This window comes from Neovison vison, chromosome 4, assembly GCF_020171115.1.
Source record: "Neovison vison isolate M4711 chromosome 4, ASM_NN_V1, whole genome shotgun sequence".
Lineage (NCBI taxonomy): Eukaryota > Metazoa > Chordata > Mammalia > Carnivora > Mustelidae > Neogale > Neogale vison.
This window is the reverse complement of record NC_058094.1, coordinates 158,889,137-158,903,625: the sequence shown is the minus strand read 5'-3', so window position 1 is coordinate 158,903,625 and position 14,489 is coordinate 158,889,137. Positions and strand designations below refer to the sequence as shown.

Genomic DNA, 14,489 nt, shown 5'->3' with positions numbered 1-14,489 from the left:
ATGAATGCATAGAAATGCACTCAGGCTTTAAGAGCAAGATCATTAGTTGATTAATATACAGAGAGTTATTTGTGTCATTTAAACTTAAGGCTGCCCATTAGTTTAATCTTTTATCTGAAGGAGTTTTGTAAGACAGGCTTAGCCTGAAAAGAGGATGCAAAAAAAATATGGCATTAGTTTGCATCATGCCTTTTCAATTTCCATCAGTGATAATGGTGAGTTGTAGAAGGTTAAAGAAAAGGGATTGGGAATCATAGGAGATGAGAGAGGAGAGGAAGAACAGTGATGAAGTAGAGATGGAAGAGGAAGAGAGACAAGAAATATTCAGTGGGGATATTTACTCTGCAGTTTACTCTCCAGGGCTAAAAATATCCTTACATACTTTATTTCTTTGATCCTCCCAACAGTCTTATGAATTAGCAAAAAATTGTTATTATTATCATTTGAGATAAATGGATCTCAGGCTATAAGCTAGTTGGGATTAAGTCAAGTATTACAATTCTAACATTCTTTCCAAAGTGACATTCAATATCTTTATGTCCAAAAAATTGATTAAAAAAAAAAAAAGAAGATAGATGGTCATATTTCTAATCCAGATCCATGGCCCTATTTGACTGATGTTTCCATTCAACTACTCTACTGTACTCACCCCATGACGACTGGCCCCAGGAAAGAGTAGTTGACTTTGGTTTTCCTTATACCAGTTCTTCTTTCCCCCTTCTACTGCGACATATGTGACATAAAGCACCTCCCACCCTAGCTGCTTCTCTCATCAACCCCAACTCATCAATAAACAAATGGACAGACCCCTGGGACACCTGTGCCACTCTGTAAGGACTCTCAACCCAGTGTCCATCTATGAATTTGCCACATTTCAGTCTAGAACATAATCTTGGCTCTCTTACTTCTCTGACTTTCAAACATTCCTGGAAAGTATTTTTTCCCCCTAACTAGTTCTCTTGAACAAGAGCTTTCTTTGTCCTAACCAGGACTCAACTCCATTCAAATGGCACAGTAGATGCACTAGAGATTGATTTATACTAAATTTAGCCAGAGTCTGATAAAAGCTGGGAAATTCTACACATATCCAGGAGAACCCAAGTGTAGTGATAAAGCCAGAAAATGGGTGGCCAGGAAGACTGTAGCAAGGCACCCAACCCCAGTCACCTTGAGTCCCTTCAGTCACTGAAACATCTTTTCCAGAGCTTGTAGCAGGTGGAGGTGGAGAGGAAGGTAGTCAAGTAAGAAGGAACCTTCAAGGTATCTCAACCTCTTTCCTTAATTAGCTCAGTATGAATGATAGTGAAAACCTCTCACATTTGTAGAGCTTCACTGTTTATAAAAGGGCTTTCATACATACTATTTCATCATTGTCTCCATTTGCTCATGAAACACTGTAGATCAGACTCACCCGAGGTACCGTAACCTGATTAGGCCAGAGTTAATACTGGAACACAGGTTTTCTGGCTCCAAGGCCCCAGGTTTTCCTCTGTACTGCAGGTCCATGGCCCTATTTGAGTGATGTGTCATCCCTTCAGTGACACAAGGAAATGTGTAAAAGAAAATGGGAATGTGGGATATGAAGAATAATAGAATGGTACTAACAGACATCTTTCTAAGACTTTTCAATAGACTTGTTTAATGTTATGTACAGATTTCTTCCCACTAAAATCATGATACTAGGTTTAAAAAATAAAAGCAGGCGTTTTATGGACTGTTATGGGTTGAATGTTTGCTTCCCTCAAAATTGGTAAATTGAAATCCTAATCCCCAGTGTAATGGTATTTGGAGGTGGGACATTGGGGAGATAATGAGATTTACATTCTGTCATTATTACCGGATCCACATGATGGGATTACTGCCAAAGGGAGAAGAGACAACTTTCTCCACCTCCAGGGAAGCCATAGGAGCACACCGCAAGAGGTAGCAGGCTGTCTTTAGGCCAGGAAGCAGATCAGGAACTGAATCTGGGGCTACCTCGATCTTGAACTCCCCAGGCCCCAGAACTGAGTCTATGGTATTTTGTTATAGCAGCCCAAGCAGATGAAGACATTGACTACTATACAATATCTTCAAACTGTTCATCAATTTAAAACAAAATTTGTAGATCAAAAGCAAAGCACATGCTATAGAAGCAAGTAAACCCATATTTTTCTCAACTCTATAACTCTAATATATTTCACTATTTAAAAATGTATAATTTCACTATTTTCAGTATTCCTCCAGATCGGCACTTTGGACCATATAATTCTTTGTTGCCCAGGGTTGTCCCGTGCATTGTAAAATGTTTAGTAGCCTCTCTGTCCTCTCCTCACTAAACACCCATAATTACTCCACACAACCATCATGGCAATAAAAATTGTGTTCAGATATTGTCAAATATCTCCTGGGGGAAAACTGACCCCTGTTGAGAATCTCAGCTCTAGAAACTAATGTGTGGGTACCTCCTGAAATAATTACCTTATCTGCACATCTTTTTTATTCCTTTACATTGTGTGTGGTTAAAAGATAGCAAGAATAGTGTATTTTGTTTCAACAACAAATGCAGTGAAATTTTATGTGCATTGTAAGAAGGATGATAGAAATAGATGTATGACGGGGCACCTGGGTGGCTCAGTGGGTTAAGCCGCTGCCTTCGGCTCAGGTCATGATCTCAGGGTCCTGGGATCGAGTCCCACATCGGGCTCTCTGCTCAGCAGGGAGCCTGCTTCCCTCTCTCTCTCAGCCTGCCTCTCCATCTACTTGTGATTTCTCTGTCAAATAAATAAATAAAATCTTTAAAAAAAAAAAAAAAGAAAAGAAATAGATGTATGAGAAGGATAGCAAAAAGGATACACTCAATATAAAAAGTGTGGAGCAACTTGGAGTTTTCGTATGAATAGAAAAGTGAAGACCATGGCGTGGATTGCATGTTCTACTTGCTGTCTTCCACCATTCCCAATAACCATGGTAGAACTATAAGTTTATCTTTTTCTTTTCCCTTCCTGTAGATACTTTTTGTTTTGGGAAAAGTATGGGTGCTAAACCTACTTACTTCTGAGAAAAAGTATGACAATTAAATTAAGTGTTGAGATATTGCCATTTGGGATAATCCCTAACTTGAGGGTGAAAACTCATTACACTGGACTGTATTATTATATAAGAAAGCAAAATAAATAAAAACATATGCAAAAGCCTAACAGGTCCTTACAATCTAATAAACTTTAACATTAAAAACAAACAACATGGGGGCTTAAGTGGGTAGGAGAAGAATCCATGACAAACCATAAGTGACTCTTAATCTCACGAAACAAACTGTGGGTTGCTGGGGGGAGGGGGGTTGGGAGAAGGGGGGTAGGGATATGGACATTGGGGAGGGTATGTGCTTTTGGGTAAATTGGAAGGGGTGGTGAACCATGAGAGACTATGGACTCTGAAAAACAATCTGAGGGGAGTTAAGTGGTGGAGGGGTGGGAGGTTGGGGTACCAGGTGGTGGGTATTATAGAGGGCACGGCTTGCATGGAGCACTGGGTGTGGTGAAAAAATAATGAATACTGTTTTTCTGAAAATAAATAAATTGGAAAAAAACAACAACAACAACAACAAAAAAAAACCTCTATTCATTCCAGGGGAACACTTTTGAGATTTTTTTTTAAACAAAAATATCCACTTAACCTGATTTCATAAGTACTAAGAACAGGGCTCAGGGCCCAGTGAGATTCTTGTATCTATGAACCACTTCTTCAGGAGGTAGAAGGCAGAAGGACTAAGTTATCCTTATGGTTTCTTCCATTACACTTTCACATTCCACTCAACTTTTGTTGACTGGTACTCACTGTGAATATCAGTCACAAAGGTCTGAGTTCATTGGCTTTTCATTCAATATTTTAAAAAGGCTAATGCTGCAGTGGAATACTTGTAATGCTGTACCAGTGACCACCACAGAAGCTTTCACTGTATTGTAGGAGCACAATTTAATCCATGAATCAAGGTGACCCATCATCTCAGCTTGCCTAGGACTCTCCTGGTTTGACCATTGAGAGCCCAACATCCCAAGAAACCCCCCAGCCTTGGGCGAGTGTAAACAATGGGCCATCTTAGCTGAGCTTTGAGTTTTTGAGAGAGAATTTATTGAAGTTAACTTTAAAAAAAGCAAAAGTTTTCCAAGAGTTGGAAAGATAAGGTCAAGAATAGTCTCTAAATCTACTTTTAAGGGGGAAAAAAAATCCTTCTAACAATCAAGTAGCACTTGGCATTTGGAATATGCATTTCTCTAACCTACATGACTTCCAGGTATTTGCTGCTATATTTGTGAAGATGAGCATTTCCAAGGGCAAGAGAACAATCTGTCTTAGAGTGCTTCATTTAAGCAAGGACACACTGCCAGGTTGAAAGGAAATGAAGGCCACGCTTTGTCTATGGGGGGATCCTGCTGTTATTCCCCTGCAAATTTAATTCAAACAGGTATTAAGATCTGAAACATGGAGATATCCACAAATTAGAGGCTATTTGGTTTTTAAAAAGGAAAGAAAAGAAACCCAGGCCACAAAGAACCATCTCAAAGCACCAATAGCAGTTCCTTTTCATGTTCATCACTGTATTCCTAGGAACATGTTTTTAAAGTCTGTACTGGGAATAAAATTTCTTGAGATGGTCTTCATACGAAAAATGCATATCATAAATTTTAAAATTTTAAATTACCGTCTTCAAGTCAATTTATTTAAAAAATAGCATATGTGTGTAAAATGTGCAAAATCAGTGCTATTCCAATCCTTGATTTTTAAAGTTATTTGTTATACAAATATGCCATTCAACTAGTTTACTGATGATTCCTTTAGAAAATGCAGTATTTGAATTATCACTCAAAAATAGTGCTCTTTAGAAAATCACCATCTTAAAACAAAGGATTTATTAAGAGAAATTGCTATTGAAAAAATCGTATTTTTTTCAAGCAATTTAAAAATCTGCTTGACTTATAAGACTGATAACCTTCAGAATATTTATTTTATGTTAATTGTAGGATATACTTATAGATTGTACTTGAGCCAGTTCATTACTTGAGAAAGATTTCTGTGAGAAATCCTTATTTGGCCCATTACTTGGGTCCCAAACCCACTAATAAACAAAAATCTCCAACAGGAGAATCTTAAAGAGGAACTTGGTTCTGTAATGGAGTACAGATAGCTGTCACCAAAGATTGTGATACTACTTAAGAAAATTGGTCTAGAATTGACCTGTTTTTTAGTCACTAGGTTCCAAATAAGCTATTTTGTTACTATAATTATTGTGGTTTAATAAACCTATTGTCAAAAGTGACTATGACCAAAGAGAATAGAATTATTTAAGCCCAAAAAGTTTAAGGAAACTGAGTCATGATCGAAGCTCAACTACTGTTTTTCAAACTCTAAGGGCTGCTAGCACTTGCCAACAGTTCAAAATATAGGTATAAGTCTTAGGAGTCACCAAAAAACTTTACCTTTTTTGGCACATACCTTGTAAGACCTCATTTCAAATGTAAGGGCCTTAAATAAATCCCCTGAGTTTAAGATAGTATTGCAATTCCTTTTCAGTAATATAACTAGAGAATTCTTATATGTAGCCCACAACTTACTTTGGCTCCTACAGATTAATCCTGCAAGACTTTGAAATTATTATATTCTGTATTCAATAACACTATCACTAGCAACCACCTCAAGACATACGTAATGATCATATTTTGATTCTTATCTCTCAACCCCAGTTACACAGAATGTTACAATCAGAAATGGATCACACTCAGTGTAATGACTAGTTTCAATTAATTGCATGTACATTACATAAAATATGGCCCATAGCCAATGGACAGATTAGAAAGCAATGAAGGTAAAAGGAGCTGGAGTTAACAGGAACACACACACCCTGAAAATATGACATCTTCAAAAAAAAATTTTTTTTAAAGATTAAAACATGGTATCAGTGAAAGTGATCTGAAGTCGCCCAAGGCCTGAAATGGTTTGTGGTTTAGGCAATTTTTTTCTTAATTGGCCACCAACTTCCTCACTGTGGTCTCCTTTCCTAGTTAAATGTTGGACTTCGGGAATGATGTAATTACAGCAGAAGCCTTCATTGCTCAGTGGAGACAAAAGGACCAGGACCTTAAACCCAGGCTGACAAGTGACTACCCCAGACAAACTGAAAAATCTGGTCCAGCTGTTTTGCTGGTCCAGCTGTTTTGCATATGTTTGACACTGACTGACTCTGAGAGTAAAAATAGGACTTTCTACTCCCACAAAGTTTAAGTGAAAAATGGCCTTTTTTAAAAAAATTATTAAAAAGAGCATCAGAAGGCTTTCATACTCTGTGTACATTTACTATAAAAGCTGAATCAAGCACACTGTGAGGGGGGAAATTGACTCCAACTGATAGCTAGTTTAAAAAAAAAAAAACAGGCAAACCAAACCATCTGAAAATACGGTTTGTCATGGAAACAGCATGCTAATGGGACTATATTCCAGGTACCTTTACAGTTTTCCAAGAAAGACTTGTCTGCCACCAGTACTGAAAGAAACAAAAGAATACATTGGCTTTCCATAGGCTACACAATTTTAAATAAGTTGTTTCCTAAAAACAAAGCCTGATGGTGACTTAAAAATGACTCTTAAGGCTATTTAAATCCAGCATCAAATTTATAGTTACATTATTATAAGGACACACACAACAAGAATGCCTTATATTTATTTCTTGGATTGAGACTAATAATCTTAAATTTTTTCCTCAGAAATCATCTGATTGAAATACCTAGAGAGGAGACATCTTTTAATTTGGCCTAAGAATTGTTTTTTTAAAACGTCTACACAATAAAACCTTCTCATATCTACTATAGTAGATTAATGAAACAAAGGAAAAAGACTATAAAATTACAACTTGCTACTTAAAATTAAATGCGCTTTCAATTAGATTTAATTTTTTCATTTGCCTTAAAATAAATAGCGGTAATTACTTAAAAGACAATTGCATTAATACCACAAAACTAACTCAATTGTATCAATGGTCTTCATTTTCGTTCCTTGTCATTTTACCACAAAATATTTTCATGGGAAAATTTAATATAAATATTTTTAGTCTGTAAAGGAATAAGAGACTTGTTTTCCAAAGGTATTTGAGGTTTTCCGTCAGGCATTTTCCATTTCTTATAACCTTATTTCCATATTGTAAAATATATAAGTAAACTTTGCACCTCTATTTTATAAAAATTGTGTGTGTATACTTACATATATGTGTTTATATATGTATATATATACATGTCATATACATATCTATATATGTATAAATTCTGACTAAGAGTAGACCAACTAAATAATTTCTCTGGAAAAGGATCCTTGAACAATATAAAAATGGGGTCTTCCAAAGCAAACAACAAAAACAACCATATATACCTGACTACTGTTTAAAATGCTTATAAACACACAGTCAGTTAACCATTTATTGATTACCTATTCAAGATTTTGGAATACCCAAGATTATGAAAAAGACAGTACCCCCAAAAAATCGTGACCAAGGTGGTGCCTGATGATTTAAATAAACCTCCATATTATAAAAAGTCATGTAAATTTACCCCTTGAAAGGAAAAAAAAAAAAGCTTTAATATTAAAATTAGAGTTCTCTTTTTAATTATCCTCTTTAAGTAAAGAAATAATTTGGAAGCTTCTATTTTATATTGTTACTGTCATGAAAGCAGATGCTGTCTAGGAACTGGGCAATGTCAGTCGCAACACTGCAAGTAGGACACTTCTTTAAGGGCTGGTCTGAATGTTTAAGAATAGACTATTTCATTGAATTCCTGAATTTTTATACTTTGGGACTGGCTATGAGACACTATAAAATGCAAAGATAGTTCAGACAATTCCAGCTCTATTATCTTCAGGCACAAAAACCATATAATTTTGTACAAAACTTTGATTTTTTTATTTGTGAAATTAAAAATATGGTATTTTATATATATAAACTTCTATTCCTCTATAAATATAGATGATTTTGTGATAGTGAACAGAATAAATGCATACCAAATCCAAAGACCATTGTCATTTTAGGGTATGAAAGACATAGATAAATTTAGGTCCTAAGTACTGGCATTTTGATAAACTTTTAAAATTTAAAACAATACAATCAAGAGGACGGTCTTCCTCCTCTTTTTCACAGAGAACTAAAGTGAATATTTTTAAATGGCTTTGAAAGACTTACATTTGACACATTTCTGTAAATCCAAAAAGGAGCATACAGGATTCAATGCAGGAGAACTGCACACACTTTCCCTTTACCATGTGCATGCCCATATTCTGTTTATTTCAGGAGCTAACCCCATCAATTATTTCACCTCCTTTACCTCCCCAAATTTTACAAGATTATTTTTAATGTGGATTGTTCTTCCCTCAGAATGTGTAGCTGAATAATCATCATCATAGTATGTTGAAAATGTACAACGTTTACATTTTAAAGTTTCTGATCTATGTCTAATTATTATTTGATTAAAAATAAGAAAGGAGCACTTCATTTGGAGGAAGCCCATTACACTGAAATCTCCTTCAAGTTTTCCTATTCAGCTTACATCCTGCTGTCCGGTTAAGGAAAGCAGAGATCAACTCCTTAACAAAGCTTTCCAGGTGCCCTCATGTTTCCATTTTACAGAAAGGTAAAATCTAGCGCTGTCTCGGTCCTAGAGGCAGTTTGCCAGGCATCAGTATGCAATTAAAATTAACATTTTATAACCCCTATTTTCAGTCCCTCCCAACTCACACAAAGCTTTGTGCCTCTTCCCAAATCTCAGCAACCACATCTTTCCGTGATGCGGGCCAAACCCATACCAGGTTTTAGACACTAGAGAATGAAATGAGCTCATCCACCAAAAATTAAGACTTGAAAAAGTTTGGCACTGGTCATCCCACTCACCCTCTAAGCAACTTAGGTGGAAGAAGAGAGTGCCTCGGCGTTTGGAGGCCAGTGGGAAGGGAGGCTGGGAGTGCCATAGCCCGTATCTAGTGGGCCTCCTTGAAGCTAGGGGGAAGGTTCTCCACAGTGGAAAAATTCAGTTTCGGATAGTCAAAGGGACAAGGCCTTCACAATCTGCCCCCTCCCCCAACAAGAGCACACCTGGGATGGGCAAAGGCCTACCCCCCTGGAGTTCTCTATCTAAAGAGCCCTGACGCCAAACACCGAAGGGAAAGCGGGGAGCAGAAAGAGGAGGTGGAAAGTAACCTGGGCCGCTCAGCCCCAGACGCACCCGACCGCTGCAGGGAGGGGCGCGCCATAACAGCGAGAGCACCTCGAGCTCCTGTTTTACCTCTGCAGTACTTGGAAAAGGGAAAGAAGGAGAAAGCCTCAAAAGGTTAAACAGCCCTAATTAATTAAAATTTAAACAAAACCAAAAAGGGAGGGGGAGAAAGAAAAAGAAAAACGCGTGATCGGTCATTTAAATACAAATATACTTACAAAAATCTTACACAGGCTATTTACAATCATAAAAGCGTACAGTCCTGGTACCAGAGTGTGAGAACGAGAGAGGTCTGTCCGTCCCCCCTGCTGTAGTTGGGCCCTCCAGTCCGTTTGCCCCCAGGGACGGAAGCTTTTGCAGGAGCTGCGTTGTTAAAAGGAGCCTGCGAAAAGTGAATGGCTAGTGAGGAAACCTCAAGTAGCCAGGTTTGGCAAGGTTTCCACGGGGCCAGCTTTACAGGGGTGGCTAGGACGAAGCCGACGACTGGGAATGGGCTGAGTCCCCGGGTCTCAGACGGTGGTTTCTCCCTGTTTGCTGTTGGTGAGCCTGGTATAGAACTTCCTCCAGGAGTTGAGGGTCTTGCCGGACCAGATCCAGAAGCCTGACGTGATGCCCACGATCAGCGTCATAAGGTACTTGATCATGAAGACTGTGAAGTCTGGGCTCATGGGCGGGTGCGGCGGGGCGCCTCCACCCCCCTGGAGGTGGGGGCAGGGGATGGCATAGCTCTTGCAACTCTGGGCCACCCAGCTGCGCTCCCACTGGTCCCGGAAGGCCTGCTCGTAGAAGTAGCAGGCGATGACGATAGTGGCTGGCACCGTGTAAAGCACGCTGAAAACGCCGATGCGCACCATGAGCTTCTCCAGCTTTTCGGTCTTGGTGCCGTCGTGCTTCATGATGGTACGAATGCGGAAGAGGGACACGAAGCCGGCCAGCAGGAAAGACGTACCGATGAACAAGTACACGAAGAGCGGCGCCAGCACGAAGCCGCGCAGCGCGTCCACATTGTTGAGCCCCACGAAGCACACCCCGCTCAGCACATCGCCATCCACCTGGCCCAGCGCCAGGATGGTGATGGTCTTGATGGCCGGCACGGCCCAGGCGGCCAGGTGAAAATACTGAGAGTTAGCCTCAATGGCTTCGTGACCCCACTTCATCCCCGCTGCCAGGAACCAGGTGAGCGACAGAATCACCCACCAGATGGAGCTGGCCATGCTAAAGAAGTAGAGCATCATGAAGAGGATGGTGCAGCCCTCCTTCTTGGTGCCCTGCGCCACTGTGCGCGCCCCATCCTCGGAGAACTTGTCGTTACACACCACTCGGTCCTCCAGCAGGAAGCCGGCGATGTAGGCTACGGCCACTGCCGTGTAGCAGCCAGACAAGAAGATGATGGGCCGCTCCGGATAGCTGAAGCGCCGCATGTCCACCAGATACGTAAGTACCGTGAAGAGCGTGGAGGCGCAGCACAGCACTGACCAGATGCCGATCCAGGTGCGCGAGAAGCGCAGCTCCTCGGGCCCAAAGTACATGAGCCCGTACACCTTGGTCGGTTCACAGGGCGCACCGCAGTCTTTCTCCCCCAGGAAGTGGTAGTTGAGGTAGGAGGGCACCTTGAGGGCGCGCGGGCACGAAAACTTGCCTCGCTCCGACGCGCCAGCGCCCCCCGGAAAGCCGCCGCCACGGTGACCCCCGCTGCCGTGCTGAGGGTTGCTGGTCCAGAACTCCGGCAGCAACGAGGGCGTCGGGGTGCCCTTGTCCGACGTGTTCTGGCCCACGCACAGCTCGCCGGCGCCGTGCACCGGGAACTTCTCACACTTGAGCGTGTCCGGCCACTGGAAGCCGAACTTGTTCATGAGCGCCTCGCAGCCCTGGCGCGCGCGCTCACACAGGGAGCGGCAGGGCGGCAGAGCCTGCTCCAGCACCGTGCACACGGGCGCGTACATGGAGCAAAGAAAGAATTTGAGTTCCGCGGAGCACTGCACCTTCACCAAGGGGTAGAACTGGTGTACCTCGAGGCCCGCATCCTCTTGGTTCGTGTGGCCCAAAAGGTTGGGCATGATGGTCTGGTTGTACGCAATGTCCGTGCACAGCGGGATGGAGATGGGCTGGCAGTAGCCGTGGTCCGGGATGGAGATGCCCCTCTCGCCGTTGTACTGTTGCCCGCTCTGCTGCTGCTGAGGCGGCGGCGGGGGTGGCTGCTGCCCCGGCCCGGGCCCTTGGCCCACCGCCTGCCCCCGGACCCCCAGTAACAGCGGAGCCTCCAGCAGCCAAAGCAGAAGCAAGAGCCGGCGCGCCAAGCGTCCAGAGTCAGCTGGGGGACGGCGGCGGCGCCGGCTTCCCGCGTCGCCGCTCCCCTCCGCCACCCGTCCAGCCGGGAATGCCCCGGCATAAAGTTCCCAGCTCGCGCGGCCGCGGGCGGCCCGGGACTTCTTAGGCGCCTCCTCTTCAGCCATACTTTCTCGGCTCCTTTCTTGGCGCCGCCCGGCTGGGGCTGGCAGTGGCGCAGCCGGCAGAGGCTCCCCCTGCGGCCAGAGAGATCTCTTCCGTGCCGGTGCCCTCCGTCGAGTCTGAGCCGCGCTCAGCCCGCTCCCCCGGTTCCCGATCCGCGTCCCGCAGCCGCCGCCGCCGCGGAAACTTGCGATTCATGAAGCGTGGGCGGCGGGGAGAGCCCGGGTGGCTCCGGCGCGCCGGGGTCGCGTCCCGCCTTCCTGGCCCTCGGCTCGCTTGTTCCCGGCTGGCCGCGCAGCGCTAGTGGCCGCGGCCCGGTAGAGCGCGCAACTCTCCGCAGCCCAGTGGCCTCGACTCCCCCCTGCGCCTCCGCCTCCTTCTCCGCCGCCGCCGCCTGACCATTTGTGTCAATCCCTCAACTCGCTCGCTCTCCTCTCTCGCGCGCGCCCTCGGACCGGTTTCCAGGCGCCCCGCAGTCTGTCTTTCACCAGGAGGGAGGAGCCTTGAAACCGACGCGGAACTGGAGGCTCAGGGACCGTCGCCCAATCGCGGCACTGGCTTCCCGGCGCAAAGGGCGCCCGCTGCCTGCCTCCCTGAGCGAAAGCTGGCGGCGGGCGGGAGGAGGTGGGGGCGGGAGCAGGAGGAAGTAGTAGTGGTGGCAGAGGCACCGCTCGGGCACAAAGAGTGGGTTTGCTATGAAGCGGGACAGGCTTGGTTGCTTTTCCTTTTGCCGAAGAAAGGGCGAGGACTAGTAGGAGAATGGTCCCATATGCTGTTGGAGATAATGAATAGGAGTCGGCGGACCCCGGGACTTAGCTTTTCTTTTCTTTTATCCATTTTCTTGTTTAAAAATACTGCTCTTAACGCTGGTTACCAACAGCAAACCGAGCGCAGCGATCAGAACAGATGCTTTTGACTTAAGGAGCGCACGGCTTCCTTTGGGTTTATGTCTGTCAAGGTTTTGTTTAAAATATGACTCTGATACGTCCTAGAGCTCTAGCCTGGGCTTGGCGGGCTTTGGATGCGCCATTTCCCCAAGAAGTTCACAGGATTGCTGTCAAATGAAGGCCAACAACAAAACACAAACACAAACTTTGACGGAATGGAAAAAGTAAAACCAGATGCGCCGTCCACTACTATTATCCTTCTTGTAGTCTTTTTCTCCTGTTAAATCAAGTCAGAAACAGAAGCAAAGGGAGAGTATTAAATACTCAGAAAATCTAGAGAACCCGACGACCTCTCTTCAGGAGCGTCCTCGCTGCCGGAGACCGAAGAAGTGCCTCAGACCGGAGCAGAAGCATCACTAGCGAAAACCCTGGGCTTTGGGGGAGCTATTAGGAGCCTTCCGAAACCCGGGGACGCCCATGGCGCAGGGCCGCTCCTGGGAGTGTCAGACCTGGGCGAGTTAGGAGCCACAAGCTGGGCTGCAGCAGCGGGGTGGTCTTCCACCGGTATGCGGAGCTGGGGATGCCAGTTTAACAATACAGCGAAGGAATAGAGCTAACTGCACGTTCCCTTCCTAATTCCAAACAACAGGATCCATCTCAGCCTGCTTACATTCTTGTTGTTTTCCGCCTACGGTTTTTTTTTTTTTTTTTAATGATGCTTTAACAAGGTGACTCAGTTTTATCAATAAAGTGCCATTGTATTATTAAATTCCACCTAGAATTTGTTGGCCTATGATTAGACTCTCAGGATACTTTTCTACGTTATTTTCTATCTTTTGTTTATCCATTCATTTGTTTAATACACACTTGGGAAACACCTCTTATGCTATAAGCAACATTAGGTAGTAGAATAGAAAGATGTGAAAGACATGGTCCAGATTTACAGGAGGACAAAGTGCGGTGGGGCATAGAAAGGTAGATCAGTTAGCCTGTCGTCCATGTCAATGCTGAATGAGCACGGTGGACACAGCTAGCCAGTGCAAATGGGTGAAAAGTGTTCTGATAGAGAGGTGGGTGGAAGATACAAAAGACAGAGAAGCTCTGAAAAACTTAAATTGCTGAAGGGAGTGGGGGGTGAGGAGTGAGTGCGCCTGAGTTATCCTAAGGAAGGCAGGAGAAAGTTTTAGTCCATGCTGAAAAGTTTGGGCTGAATGATATACAGACAATAGGGAGGTATTGAGGGTCACTTTCTCCCATGTTCCCCGGGCTGGGACTGGTGGTTGGGGGTAGTAGCTTCGGAATGACTGTGAAAGAAGGAACCTGGGGCACTCTGTCACTGGAAGCTTTAACATTAGTCTAGACATAAAGGTCACTTTACTTGAGATGGGTAGTACTCATACCACATACTAACAGTGCACTGTGAATTTCATCACCAAGCATGTTGGTGTCTCTCAAGAATGTGCAGTCATATCTTTACCTCTTAAACCAAAATGACATCTGTTTGTCTCAGATACATATATTATTGTTTTTCAAGTATTCATGGATATAGTAAATTCATAAAATATGTATTTGTTTTAAAGTATTTCCTGGTTCCTAAAATTTTTTAAAAGAAAACGCAACAGGTATTAAATGTACAACACACGTCATATGTGAGTGTGTGTATGTGTATTGATAATAATTCATGAAAAATTTTGATATTGCTCTCTGAGATCCTTTGAGCACTCATAGTCCATATTGTTCATTTTGCCTTCCAGTACCTGGCCTACCAGTCTCCCAGCGACACTTTTTCTCTAGCCTCTGCCCTGATGCTCATTCTTCTGCTGATAGTATCCCATGCTTAGAAACTTTACCAAGACCTCTTCCTTCTACCATTCCTCTCTTGTAAAGTCCTATCATGTGTTCCATCCTCTCAAGGTCATTCTTGGTG

General features: G+C 43.5%; 1 protein-coding gene across 1 annotated transcript; it reads right to left on the bottom strand.

Moving 5' to 3' along the window:
• Positions 1-7,900: 7,900 nt before the first annotated feature.
• Positions 7,901-12,113, bottom strand: FZD1 (frizzled class receptor 1). Its single transcript, XM_044245991.1, has one exon. The coding sequence runs from the start codon at positions 11,678-11,680 to the stop codon at positions 9,737-9,739; it is 1,944 nt and encodes a 647-aa protein (XP_044101926.1). The 5' UTR covers positions 11,681-12,113; the 3' UTR covers positions 7,901-9,736.
• Between the last annotated feature and the right edge of the window lie 2,376 nt (positions 12,114-14,489).

Bases quoted from the DNA above. Each gene is read 5' to 3' on its own strand.
- FZD1 (XM_044245991.1), bottom strand. From the start codon at position 11,680: ATGGCTGAAGAGGAGGCGCCTAAGAAGTCCCGGGCCGCCCGCGGCCGC.